Source organism: Piliocolobus tephrosceles, chromosome 8 (genome assembly GCF_002776525.5).
Source record: "Piliocolobus tephrosceles isolate RC106 chromosome 8, ASM277652v3, whole genome shotgun sequence".
Taxonomy (NCBI): Eukaryota; Metazoa; Chordata; class Mammalia; order Primates; family Cercopithecidae; genus Piliocolobus; species Piliocolobus tephrosceles.
In genome coordinates, this window is record NC_045441.1 from 56,260,475 (window position 1) to 56,274,774 (window position 14,300).

At 41.7% G+C, this 14,300-nt stretch overlaps 1 protein-coding gene across 6 annotated transcripts in view; it reads left to right on the forward strand.

Annotated features, from left to right (window-relative positions):
* Window positions 1–14,300, forward strand: part of OSBPL3 (oxysterol binding protein like 3) — a 184,354-nt gene that overhangs the window by 136,395 nt on the left and 33,659 nt on the right. For all 6 annotated transcript variants that reach the window (XR_003306769.2, XM_026447522.2, XM_026447525.2 and 3 more), the window contains 4 exons: window positions 1,535–1,669; window positions 3,172–3,265; window positions 9,226–9,476; window positions 13,079–13,216. Coding sequence is in view for 5 of the 6 variants with exons in the window: in XM_026447522.2 (XP_026303307.1) it covers window positions 1,535–1,669; window positions 3,172–3,265; window positions 9,226–9,476; window positions 13,079–13,216 (618 nt within the window). In the remaining variant the exon portion in view is untranslated. The remainder of the gene's footprint in view (window positions 1–1,534; window positions 1,670–3,171; window positions 3,266–9,225; window positions 9,477–13,078; window positions 13,217–14,300) is intronic.

Below are 14,300 nucleotides of genomic sequence, written 5' to 3' on the forward strand. Positions count from 1 at the left end.
GAGTAGAACAAGTAAATAAATCATGAGCATCTTTTGTGACAGGAGCACACAGAAGACACAGGACAATTCTGTTGTTTGAGTGAGTGACAGAAGCTGTTCGTTACGATGTTTTCAAACTCGGTAGCTTTATGCCTGGCTCTTTTGAGGAGAGAGACCTTTTCCTTGAAGTTAACAGCTGTGATACAGATTCTAAAGTGATCTCTTTGTTACGGTAGAGAAGAGGCTAGGTTTTCAGAAGGCTACATGGGTATTAAAATGGGTAGGATCATTAATACTTTGGGCAGATGCCTTATTTAGGAAAGGGATATATATTTCAACAGTTTGTAGATACATATTTACAAACGGAAGCAACCAGTTTGCAAAGGGACCACTTGCCTTTTATTACAAAAATCTGCTATGGCCCTCCTGTTGTAGCATCCCCTCCCTATGAGACTGGGGTGTGTCCTGAATTCAGACAATTTCTGGGCAAGATATAATCTGCCTTTTCCCCAAATTATTCTGGATGATATGGAAGCAACTCCTTTGTTATCCCAATAAAAAATGTGAGTGGTTTTACTACTACCTGTCTACTCTGATTGAAAGAAATCAAACCATCCTGTCCTGAATCTGTTCTTTTTCCTCAAGTGCCACCTCCGTGAAGCCCTCCCCAAACAAAATCTCCCCAATCAGAATCAATCTCTCCACTCTGCTAGCACTTTGTCTATTCCACAGGCCTGGTCTGATACGTGTTGGATGCATTCTCTCACCACTCATTCAGTCCACAAACCTTGTCTGGTTCATTGTTATATCCTGCCATGGCCAGCTCAGGACTTTAGTCCTCCCCAGAGGGAAAGTCCAGACCCAGCGGAGTGGAGAATAGAGGGTCATGCGAGATGAGAAAACAATGATATTCTGTTGTGTTATTTGTACAGAGGCTTATAAAGAGGACTGGGGACTTCCTTTCCTTGCAGAGTCATTGTGGGTGGAAAGAGACAGACAAAGAGAACTTATGTCATTCATCCATGAATAATAAATTATCTGCCACCAGGGTGCTTCTGTACCAAAACACACTGTGTATTTGTCAAGGGACACCTCAAAAGCAAAAGCAGCATATTGTTCCTTCAGAGAGCATAGGGGCAGAAGAAAGCAATGTTGCTCTGAACCAGCCATGCAAGGACATGCATTCAGTGCAATGCAGAGGAGATTTTAGTATAAAAAGAAACATCCAGCAGTGGTAGCAAGTAAGAGGATATGATTCAGAGAGCATTGGAATTTTTCCCTTTTTAAATGGAACAAAGAGTGACCTGGACGGTTGTTTTTTGCCTTGTGATTTGTTGCATGTGTGTGAGAAGTGCCTATAAGTGAGGTGCCCATACTGGGGGAGAACTTTGTGTTTTGCATGAGGCTCACTTCTCAGTGTTGGAGCTGACCTCTGCTTTGAGTTGCTTATTTGCATGGGCCTGTGACCTTGTGTATTGTGCAACTAAATCACTTATTTTCTTTCTCTTGACAGTGTTTCTAAATGTATACATTGTTGGTTTTGTTCTTCAAATAGGAAAACTCCCGAGATGAAAACCGAGCTCTAGTTCATCAGCTTTCTAATGAAAGTAGACTCTCCATCACTGACTCCCTTTCCGAGTTTTTTGATGCTCAGGAAGTTCTGTTATCTCCAAGCTCTTCAGAAAATGAGGTTTGAGCAATGTTTACAGTTAGGTGCCTCAAAAATCTCTCTTGTTGCTTTGCTGGTTAATCTGTTCAGTAAATAGTCCATAATCAGAAACACTAAACTCAGTGGCCCTTTTTAGTCATTGTATTCTGAGAGTTCTATCATAACTCATACCCAAAAATGATACTATATGTGAGAAGAAAAAGTAAAAGTAGAGAGCATTGGATATTTTCTCATTGCTGTAACTTGATGTGTTAAATTTGTTATACTTTTTTTTTTTTAAACGGAGCCTTGCTCTGTTGCCCAGGCTGAAGTGCAGTGACGCAATCTCAGCTCACTGCAACCTCCACCTCCCGGGTTCAAGTGATTCTCCAGCCTCAGCCTGCCAGATAGCTGGGACTTCAGGCATGCACCACCGCGTCTGGCTAATTTTTGTATTTTTAGTAGAGACTGGGGTTTGACCATGTTGGCCAGGCTGGTCTCAAACTCATACTCCTAACCTCAGGTGATCCGCCTGCCTCAGCCTCCCAAAGTGCTGAGATTACAGGTGTGAGCCACTGTGCCTGGCCTCTTTTTTTTTTTTTTTTTTTTTGAGACACAGTGTCACTCTGTTAGCCAGGCTGGAGTGCAGTGGTGTGATCTCTGCTCACTGCAACCTCTGCCTCCCAGGTTCAAGCAATTCTTGCACTTCAGCCGCCCAAGTAGCTGGGGATACAGGCGTGCGCCCCATGCCCAGCCAATTTTTGTATTTTTAGTAGAGATGGGCTTCCTCATATTGTCCAGGCTGGCCTTGAACTCCTAGCCTTAAGTGATCCACCCGCCTCAGCCTCTCAAAGTGCTATATTTCTTTTCAAGTACAGGTTAATAATTTTGACTTCTACCTATTTAGTAATGTAATATGTCTACTGCAGAGAAGGAAATTAGCATCCTGTATGTTTCTTAATCATGAAATTTAACCTACATTGATTTATAATATATAATAATTACATTTTTTTTATAATGTGGTTATTGTAGTATTGGTTTATAACATTATTTGTTTTAAACTGATGCATAACAATTATACTTCCCTGAATAGCAGTTATTATAGTTAACATTGCTTTGTGTCAGTGTGTATTAGTAATGTTACCCCTTAAATATAGACATAGTCATCTTGTTTATGTATTAATTCCCATAGAAGATACTTCTTACACAAATAGCTCAAAGACAAATTGTAACTCCTTCTACTCAAACACTAATACGTTCTAAAAATGCAGTCAGAATTAATAAGAATCTTTATAATAACAGTCTTGAGCTTTCTTGCTGTTTTTCTTGTGAGAACTAATTCAGAATGTATAAGAATTTTAAGAACAGGTGTTTGTTGTGAACACCTCCTTGGCAGATTGGTATATGGACCTTTATGAAAACAGTACCCAAGAGTATTTATAGTGTGGGACTCAACATGTTTGATCATTTGGAGTAAGGGTTTTATGAAAATCTGGCTCTTGTTTATTCTAACTCTAATGAATGTTATTTCTTCTTTCCCATAGATTTCTGATGATGACTCATACGTCAGTGACATAAGTGATAATCTTTCCTTAGATAATCTCAGTAATGATCTAGATAATGAGAGACAGACCTTGGGTAAGATTTACATTATTTAATCTCTGAAAAGTTTGGATTTTCATAGAATACTAATACGTTGTATAGTTAACTCTTGAACAATATGGGGGTTCAGGGGTATATGCTGATACCCTACACAGATGAAAATCCATGTATAACTTTTGACTCCCCAAAGATTTAACTACTAACACTCAATTAACACATATTTTGTGTGTTATGTATATTTGAGACTGTACTCTTACAATAAAGTAAGCTAGAGGAAAAAATGTTATTTAGAAAGTCATTAGGAACAGAAAAGATATTTACAATTCATTAAGGGGATCATCATAAAGGTCATCATCCTGGTCATCTTCATGTTGAATAGGCTGAGGAGGAGGAAGAAGAGAAGGGGTTCGTCTTGCTGTCTCAGGGGTAGCAGAGGCAGAAGAACACCTGTATACAAGTGGACTGATGCAGTTCAAATCTGTGTTGTTCAAGGGTAAACGGTGTAGAGGACCTGCTACAAGCAAAGAGCTCTAGCAAGTACTATGTAAGAAAACTAAGACATGGACTCCACCCCCCAGGATTTTATAATCTAGGAGAGGAGACAGCACCCACATGTGACAGATGTATTAATTCAAATAAATTTGTCTGCTTGTACAAGTTTTTATTTTTATAAAGTGAGTGTATGCCAATTATGTGAATATAAAAAAAAGTAACAGATACTTTTTTTTTGAGATGGAGTCTTGCTCTGTCACCCAGCCTGGAAAGTACAATGGCGCGATCTTGGCTCACTGCAACCTCTCCCTCCTGGGTTAAAGCGATTCTCCTGCCTCAGCCTCCGGAGTAACTGGAGAATACAGGCACGCACCACCATACCCAGCTAATTTTTGTATTTTTTGGTGGAGATGAGGTTTTACCATGTTACCCAGGCTGGTCTCGAACTCCTGACCTCAAGTGATCTACCTGCCTCGGCCTCCCAGACTGCTGGGATTACAGGCGTGAGCCACCGTGCCTGGCCCAGATATCCCTTTTGCAGTCTAATGTTCTCTCTGTGCACATGTTAGAATATGGTTTTTTGCCCTTAGATATCGGGGGGGGTTATAATTTAGGAATGTGATAGGACTTATATAATAAAAGATACGATCCAAGTCATCATTTAGCTTCAGATTCTTCAACACATTTGAAAGTAACAAATGGCCACCTGTTGGACGGACCCCTCAGGGTATCCTAAGATGACCCTTTTTTACTGCTTGATCCCAAGAAGGGAAATGATGGGCAGGAAAGATACTTCATAATGCTAGTTCAAACTGTGGAATATCTGGAGTGTCTGGCTAGTCCCCCAAACAGCTCTGATTTAGGACTTGAGTAAGCAGACTGGCCTGTTTAGGAAGGTGCCCTTAAAAAGAATCTGTCCACCTGGACAGTTCCCTGCATGGGTCCTTGTAGCATCAAACACTTACCAGTGTTGGTACTCAGTTTGCCTTGGAGTCTCTAGGTTTGTCTGCACTATGCATTGGATACTCGAAGCACCACCTATTTTCATATCTACACGGAGGAGAGGGACCATGCCAGGCACCTTTTTGATATTTCAGTGTTCTTCAGTTCATTGTATATGTGTGAACTGATGAATTGTTATCTGAATGCCTAAGAGCCACGTTTTGGGGGACCACAGTTTAGGGGAAGAAAGCAGGTAGTTTTACTATGCTTTGGAAGAGTATCCTTTCAGTATCACACCTGCTAGAAGTGAGATGCTCATCATGGTTGGTATTTTGTTTGAAATGTTTCTTGGGAGATGAACCCCTTAGTGGAGAAGTCTAAGAACCAGTGGGTTGGAAGAAGAAGGCCAAAAACACTGGAGCAAGTTTGTGTGCTACTTATTTTTCTAGAAAAACAAGGAGGCAAGTTGAAAGAGAAATGAAGAAACATCACTCCCTTGGCAAACAGCATGCACACTAAAGTGGTTCTCCCACCGTAGATGAGGAGGATTGACGAATGTGGAAGTCCTCCATTTCTTTGAGTCTTATAGAGAGGGAGCCATAGGGAGTACAGAGTTAATGGAGTGTTCAGAGGTCAAAGATAAAGAGAGGGCATGGTTCAGAACCTAAGACCACAGCTATGCTGTGTTGACACCAGCCAGGAAAAGCTTAGAGGTTAGAGCTGGTTCTATCGTACTCTACAGCCATGTTGCTAGAATGCTAACTAACATCGCCTTTTTTTGTGTGTGAAGACAGATTCTTACTCTGTCACCCAGGCTGGAGTGCAGTGGTGTGATCTCGGTTTACTGCAACCTCTGTCTTCCCAGTTCAAGCAATTCTCGTGCCTCAGCGTACCAAGTAGCTAGGATTACAGGCACACACCATCATGCCCAGTTAATTTTTTTGTATTTTAATATAAATAGGGTTTCACCATGTTGGCCAGGCTGGTCTTGGACTCCTGGTCTCAAGTAATCCACCCGCCTCAGCCTCTGAAATTGCTGTGATTATAGGCGTGAGCCACCATGCCTGGCCTACATTGCCTTTCTTGAACAAGCACTGGGCAAAACCCAGCTTTCTTCTTTGTCAGTGTTTGAATACTAGAAATGTATGTCCCCCAGTTCTTTACAGACATTTCCACGGTTTGGGGGAGATTATATTCCTAAGCATCAATACTCTACTGAAAAGATTGGATACAAAAATAACCTTTACATTTCATGTCATCATTTTGCCTATGTTAGGACCAAGGTCTTGATACACTATTGTTGTTTGAGTTTATAGTAAACATGAGATTTTTAGACTATTTCCTATAAATTTCTTCCCTACAATGTTGCTGGGCACATATTAGGATCTGTCTCTATGCTGGGTACTTTGGGGAAGTTAAGTGGTTAAGAATGTGGATTAAGGGACCAGACTTCCTTGGTTAGCCCCAGCTCTGCCACTCAGTGGTTGTGTGTTCTGGGACCAGATACTTACTTCCTCTATGCCTTATTTTCTTCATCTGTGAAATGGGGATAATAATACTGTTTACCACAAGTGGTAGTTACAAAGGATAAGTGGGAATAATGCACGTAAAATGCTTAGAAGACTGCCTGTCACAGAATAAAATGCCAGATATGTGTTAGCTGTTGGTAGTATTGGTGGTTATGATGACGGTGGAATAGTACTCTTTCAAAATTTAGATTGGTGTAATCAAAGAAAATTTTTTGAGACTACATGAAAAACTGTTTTCAAAAATGACTGTAGGCAAGGCACAGTGGCTCACACCTATAATCCCAAACTTTGGGAGGTTGAGGCAAGGAGGATTGCTTTAGGCCAGGAGTTTGAGACCAGCTTACGCAACATAGCAAGATCCTGTCTCTAAAAAAAGATACAAAAACTAGCCAGGAGTGATGTAGCATGTCTGTAGCCTAAGCTACTCAGGAGACTGAGGTGGCACGATTGTTTAGGCCCAGGAGGTCAAGGTTACAGTGAGCTATGATCACACCACTGCACTTCAGCCTGAGTGAGCCTGTTGAGAAGGACCCTATCTCAATAATTAATTAATTGATTTTAAAACTGCCATTTGCAGCTACTTACCTATGTTGTATTTACCCGTATTAAGCAACTAAAACAGGCTGGGCATGGTGCCTCACGCCTGTAATCCCAGGACTTTGAAGGCTGAGGTGGGTGGATCACTTGAGCTCAGGAGTTTGAGATCAGCCTTGGCAACATAGCAAAATCTCATCTCTACAAAAATACAAAAAATTAGCCAGGCATGTTGGCATGCGTCTGTGGTCCCAGCTACTTGGGAGGCTGGGGCAGGAAGATTGCTTGAGCTGGTGAGGCAGAGGTTGCAGTGAGTTGAGATTATGCCACTGTACTCCATCCTGGGCAACAGACCAAAACCCTGTCTCAAAAAAAATTTAATTTAATTTTAAAAAAGCAAAACAAATTCAAAAGTTAATTGGATGATTAGATTAACATGAGACGCACAGTGTGGCCCTGTTTTCATGTGTTTCTGTTCATCAGAGCAGCTCCTTTATTCAGTGATTGGTTTTATAATAAGTAAATGTTAAATATGTATGTTTAATAAAATATATATAAAGAAACATACTTTATTGATATATCAATAAAAAACAAAATGCAAGAGATTTCATTTGAAAACAGGTACAATGGAGGATAGGAATTTCAGTGCGTGAAACGAAGGAAAAGATTGATAGATTGACATACCTAAAATGGGTGTCATTCATCAAAATACTCCATGGAGCAAATTTAAAGGTAAATGCCAAGTGGGGATTAAATTGTAAAACAAATATAAAAACAAAAGAGTATGGTCTTAATACATAAATAGGAAGGCAGGCAATTCAGCAAAGCAAAAGTGCTCATGAAAGCACTCCAAACCACACAGGAAATCTTTTAAATGTAGGCTACAACAAGGAGGTTACACTGTCCACCTGACAATCTGACAGAAATTAAAAATGAAAATGACAAGCCTCAAGAGTCCTCAGGAGATGGATGCTCACATCTGCTGCCGATAAATGGGGAAGTTGGGGCAGCCTTTTTGAAAAGCAGTCTGATTATGTGAATCAAAAGTCTTAACAACATTCCGAGTTACATAGTAATCCCACTTCTTTGTATCCTAAGAAAATAATCAAAGATACAGGCAAAAACTATTTTTACCGTCATTAAAAATGATGTTAAAAGAAAACTCTTAGGTTCCAGGGTACATGTGCAGGTTTGTTATGCAGGTGAACTGCGTATCACGGTGGTTTACTCTACAGATTATTTCATCACCAAGGTCATAAGCATAGCACCCAAATAGATAGGTTTTTGATCCTCACCCTCTATCCACCCTCCACCCACCCTCCATATTCCAACAGGCCCTGGTGTCTATGGTTTCCTTCTTTATTCATGTGAACCAACGTTTAACACCCCTTAACAAGTGAGAACATGCATTTGGTTTTCTCTTCCTGTGTTAGTTTGCTTAGGATAACGGCCTCCAGCTCCATCTATGTTGCTGCAAAGAATATGATCCCATTCTTTTTTATGGCTGCACAGTATTCCATGGTGTATATGTACCACATTTTCTTTACCTAATCTGCTGTTGATGGACATTGAAACTGATTCCATGTCTTTGCTGTTGGGAATAGTGCTGTGATGAACATACACGTGCATGTGTCTTTATGGTAGAACAATATATGTTCCTTTGGGTATATAGTCAGTAATGGGATTGCTGAGTTGAATGGCAGTTCTGTTTTAAGTTCTTTGAGAAATCGCCAAACTGCTTTCCACAATGACTGAGCTAACTTACATTCCCACCAGTAGCCTATAAGTGTTCCCTTTTCTCTGCAACCTCACCAGCATGTTATTTTTTGACTTTTTAATAATTGCCATTCCGACTGATATGAGATGATATCTCATTGTGGTTTTGATTTGCATTTCCTAATGATTAGTGACATTGAGCAAAAACTGATGTTTTAGAAAAATTTTAAATAATATGGAAAAATACTCTGTTAGCTGAACAAGCAGAATATAAAATATGCTTACAGTATGAACAACACAGATGGAGAAAACATGAAATGAAGATAATCCAATATATAAATGGCTGCTATTTTGGCATGGTGGAGCAATGAAATGACCATTATTTCCTTTATTATTTTCCTGTAATAAACACAATTGTTTTACCAGAATTTAAAGTGATTTTTTAAAAACTTTACAAGTTTTTATAAACAGTAAGCAGCTATAGGCATAGAAATCCAATTTCCAGTTTTATTCTAAGTGTGTATGAGCTATGAGGGACTAGATTTTGAGGAGCGATTCCAGGTCTTCCCTGTGAATAAAGTCGATGGGTTTTAGTGTGTGTCAGTTTGGGTATTTAATTGCTCAGAATTCTTTTGCCGATTTTCTGACTTCCAGTCATACTCTGGACAACTGAGTTTAATAGTAACATTGAGTACTTGCTAGGTAAGGTTTTATTCTTGGATTAAAAATAATAGAATAAAATGAAAAGCTTTATAGAGACAACCAGGCCTCTTTCCCTTTCAGGGCCTGTCCTTGAAAGTGGTGGGGAAGCGAAGTCCCAGAGAAGAACGTGCCTGCCGGCACCCTGCCCGAGCAGCAGTAACATCAGCCTGTGGAACATCCTGAGGAACAACATCGGGAAGGACCTGTCCAAGGTGGCCATGCCAGTGGAACTGAACGAGCCCCTGAACACACTGCAGAGGCTCTGCGAGGAGCTGGAGTACAGCGAGCTCCTGGACAAGGCCGCGCAGATTCCCAGCCCCCTGGAAAGAATGGTGAGGAGTCAGCCTTCCCTTGTCACTGTCCAGCCTCAATCCCCGAGCCATGAGGCCATTCACGGGGCCCATCAGAGAGACAGCCCCTGTTCCCTCCGGTTTCATTTTGATTGTTCTGTAGACAGGTTCATTACTCAGAGCTGTCTGGCTTCCTCCGCCTGGCTGTTTCCAGTCACCTTGTCAGGATTTGGAGGCAGGGTTGGGGTGCTTCTCTGTGGCACTCGGTGCCTGGTGTAGTTCTGTTCTGTGGGTTTGTGCTTCCTCTTCCTCCAGAAGCCTTCTAGCTGATTGTTCCAATGTGCCCGGCTGGAAAACATGTCTTTAGGGCTGTCTGCATGTTTATTTTTACTTCCCTGGGTGGACAGAATTTAATTTCTCGAGCTGTTTTTCTCATCCAGGGTAAGTTTCCCCTGAGAATGTTTGTGTTTATTTCTGGAATTGTCCCATCGGCTCCTAGGTTTTTGGAAAATAAAGTTCACTAGAGGAGGTTTTCACATCAGAAATACTCTTTTTTTCTCTCTCCCTCTTATTTTATAGAGTACTTTTAAAAAAACTCTTAGAAAAGCCCACCTTCTCTTCTCTACTTGGCATCAGCTCCAGTCACAGCATGCTGGCTTTTAAAAGGGCTTCCAAGTATTTCTCATCTTTCCCCCATCTCATGGGTAGGGAGATTGGGAATGGAGTACTCAAAGGGCAAGACTCGGGCAGATCAGCCCTCTATGACTGTGACTGACTTTGTTCTTGAACGTGGGCGTCTGTACCTCTTTTTGCTTCTTCATATTCAGTGACCTTAGAGCGGTAAGGTAAGATCATTGTCTCTATGGGATGCTGGGACATCAGTGTCCCCCAAATGCAGAGTCTCTTTCCTGGGCGTTTGCCAGTTGGCTACATTGGAATTGGAGTGGCCCCTCGTCTTCACAGACCTAGCCCTGCGGACACCCCCCATTGATAGAGGATGCTATTCTTTTCTACATTTTAAGCATTCTGCAGTTTTAGCGCTTAGTAAAACACTATAACTTCTATGATTTGAAGATTGAGGGGAAATCTTACCTGCTGTCTGAGAGGGATATCCCATCGTCATTCTGCCCAGCCTCCAGGGCCTCCCCTATCAAAGAGACTTTCTTTTTTTGAGTCAGGGTGTTTGTCGCCCAGGCTGGATTACAGTGGTGCAGTCCTACCTCATTGCAACCTCGAACTCCTAGGCCCAAGCAACCCTCCTGCCCTGGGGCCCAAAGCGCCGGGATGACAGGCATGAGTCACTGTACCTGGCCCAAAAGACTTTCTTTCTTGTTACTGATAATCAGGGTAGGAGATAAAAACCAGCTGTCTTTTTTAAACTCTTCTTGGTTACTTGTCCCCAGATAATTTTTGCTGAATAAAAGGAAGGCAAAACTTCTAGAAATAGCTTCTAAGGCAAGTGTTAAAAGTCAGCATTTGTGGACAGCTCTTTTCTTTAAAGGAAATGATTGGCTTTGAGGGCGAAAGTTTCTTAAAGATGTTTCATCCTGTGGCAATTTAGAGACCCTTAGGATATTCAGATGATTGATTGGTGTAATTGCCCTTGAGCAGAGGTTTGAGGAGAGGCTTCTCATCCCCAGCATAACCAGTAAGCAGGAGTCTTATCGCATGGGTTTTGTTTACTAACCTGCAGGTCTGCCTATGCCCCTGCCTGGACTCTCCCTCATGCTGCCAACCCGTAGGGAGAGTGCTTCCTTCCGCCTCCCCTTCGGTCTCTCTTCCCCACAGCGTCATGCATGGCACTAGGTTCTTTCATCGGTTGTGTTCTATTTTACATGGTGAAGGTGACTAAGGGTTGATTCAGCATTCCATACACGGTGTGGCTGTACTGTTTCATAGGTTACCAGTGTGGAGAAGTAGGGAGAGGAACACACCCAGGTTTCAAGAACACAGGCAGTCACAAGTAGGACTGACTTGAGTGTAGTTGATTTTTTCTTCTTTTTTTTTTTTTGAGACAGAGTCTCTCTCTGTCACCAGGCTGGAGTGCAGTGGCACAATCTCGGCTCACTGCAGCCTCTACCTCCCAGATTCAAGTAATTCTCCTACCTAAGCCTCCTGAGTAGCTGGGATTACAGGTGCGTGCCACCGCATCCGGCTTATTTTTGTATCTTTAGTAGTGATGGGTTTCACCATATTGGTTAGGCTGATCTCGAACTCCTGACCTCATGATCCACCCACCTTGGCCTCCCAAAGTGCTGGGATTATAGATGTGAGTGACCGTTCCTGGACTTTCTTTCTTTTTTTTTTTTTTTTTTTGAGACAGGGTCTTGCTCTGTCACCCAGGCTGGAGTGAGTGCAGTGGTGCAATCACGGCTCACTGTAGCCTCGACCTCCTGGGCTCAATCAGTCCTCCCACTTCTGCCTCCCAAGTAGCTGGGACCACAAGCATGTGCCACCACACCCAGCTGCATCTGTTGTATTTTTTCTGTAGAGAAGAGGTTTCGCCATGTTGTCCAGGCTGGTCTTGAGCTCCTGGACTCAAGTGGATCTGCCTGCCTTGGTCTCCCAAAGTGCTGGGATTATAGGCATGAGCCACTGCATCCAGCCAAATATAGCTGATTTTTATAAGCCATCCAGCTGCTCTAGAGAATTCTATAGCATGAGGTGGTGAGGTGGCCCCTATTATAGGCAACACCAAAAATTTAGCAGAAGGTTATAAAGGAAGGTTGTGTGACTAGTGAGCATTTATGAAAGGCACTCAGCTCTTCTTCAGTATAAGAAACTGCATGAAATGTGCTGGGAAGAAGAAATCTTGAGATTGTTACTACCCGACATTAGAAAGGAAAATTTGCCATCACTGCTTAGGCTTAACTGTTTTCACACACATGGAAAAAAAGACAAAGAAGGTAATGTCCCTCCCTGGTGCCCTGACGGGGAACCGCTGAAGATGACAAGACCTCACAGTGAGGGCCGCCCAGAGAGTTTGTTCACTTCGTGTTCACGTCAAGTTTTTCTTCCTTCCTCTCTTTATTTTAATTTTTTTTTTTTTTAATGTTTCACTTTTCCTCCCAAAAAAGCAGAACTTTAAAGTCACTATATCCTGTGGCTTGTTTCCCAGGCTTAGGAAATGACTCAGATTTTCTTTGGTCAAAATGAATGTTTTGGTTTCTATAATATCACATTTTGAATGGTTAAATTTATGATGCTGATTCCTGAGTTTTGGAGGGATGTTTTAACACTCCTTTTTTAACACTCTTTCCCCACTCCACCCCTAAAGCCTTAGCACCTTATCAAGATCCTCAGATACTGTCAGGCTTAAAAGTACTGGCCTCAGCTTAACAGTTTCCAGAAACAGTGTAGTCCAGTTTAGAAATGTCATCGTCTTGATAGCATCTCCCAACTTTTCGGCATCAAGATAAATGGACAGCCTGAAAATGTTGGATTAATTCGTTTGGGGGCCCAAATAAACATTATTTAAACCTACAGTTTTAAACCTGTGTTGGTTTGGTTGTTTTTAAACAACCAAAGACAAATCTTTGGCTTTCTGAAAGAAAATCCTAGAGGTTTTATTTTGTTAAGTTCTTTGTGAATAATAAAGCTCTTGGTGACACAGAAGTGACAACGTTCTTTTCTCTTGTCCTTAGGTGTATGTGGCAGCCTTTGCCATATCAGCGTATGCATCTAGCTACTACCGAGCTGGGAGCAAGCCATTTAATCCAGTTCTTGGAGAAACATATGAATGTATTCGGGAGGACAAGGGCTTCCAGTTTTTTTCAGAACAGGTATATACACCCTTTTCTGCTTGTTGGGAGGGGTTGCTTATGTCTCCCATTCAATGTGCTTCTGAAATATTTATTTCCCACCTTTCACTGGCTTCAAAGCAGCCGAGATAATTACAGTACTTTTCAACATAAAGGGAGGGATCGATTTCTCTTCCACTGAAGCCAAGCCACCACCCAGGGGCATAAAGGTACCACCAGTAATTCTGCACACTTGCTTGGCTACATGCATTGCCGGTGTCCTTTCTCTTTAAAATCGTTAGCACAAGGAATTTTGAAAGGATGAACGTTGGCCCAACCTTCAATGTAGAGGTTTAACATTGCTCCCTAACACACTGACATCGTTATTCCAGAGCACGAATGCCCCCAGCAGAATGGGTAGCGCCAGATAAATGTGTTATTCTCAATTTTGATTTGAGAGGAATCATTCATTGATGTATGTATTCATTCTAATCAATAAATTATTTCTAGAACATATACCACGTGCCTGCCACTGTTCCAGGTGCTAGGATATCGCAGTGGGGTGGGGGTGAGGGATCCGGACGGGAGTCCCTGCCCTCATCTGATGGATGCACAACCTTGTACTCATGCAGCCTAAGGTTCCATCACACTCTTGCCATAGAAGTAGCATAGAGTAATACTCAGACATCAGACAGCCTAGGATCCATCCTATCTCATTTCTACCTCTTACTAGCATTATAACCCAGGGCAAGTTACATAGCTTCTCTGTGCTTTAGTTTGTTCTCGAGAGTGGAGATGATGACAGTTGTATGTACCTCACGTGGTTTTGTGACGATTCAGCGACACACCATCTGCAAAGTGCTTGGAGCAGTGTCTGGGACATGAAGATACATGTTATATGAGTGTTTGCTGTCATTATTGATGCATGCCAGCATGCATCAATAATTTGGGGTGGGAACATCTAAAATACTTGTCAATAGGGAATTATTTACCTAAAATAGAGTGTATACATATTGAAAATTTTTAAAAATCTTCTCTAAGATACGCAGGAAGAAATTTTTTTAAAATTATAACAAATCTAAAAAATAAAATATACCCTCTCCCACCTTGTTAAGGTAGCAATCAA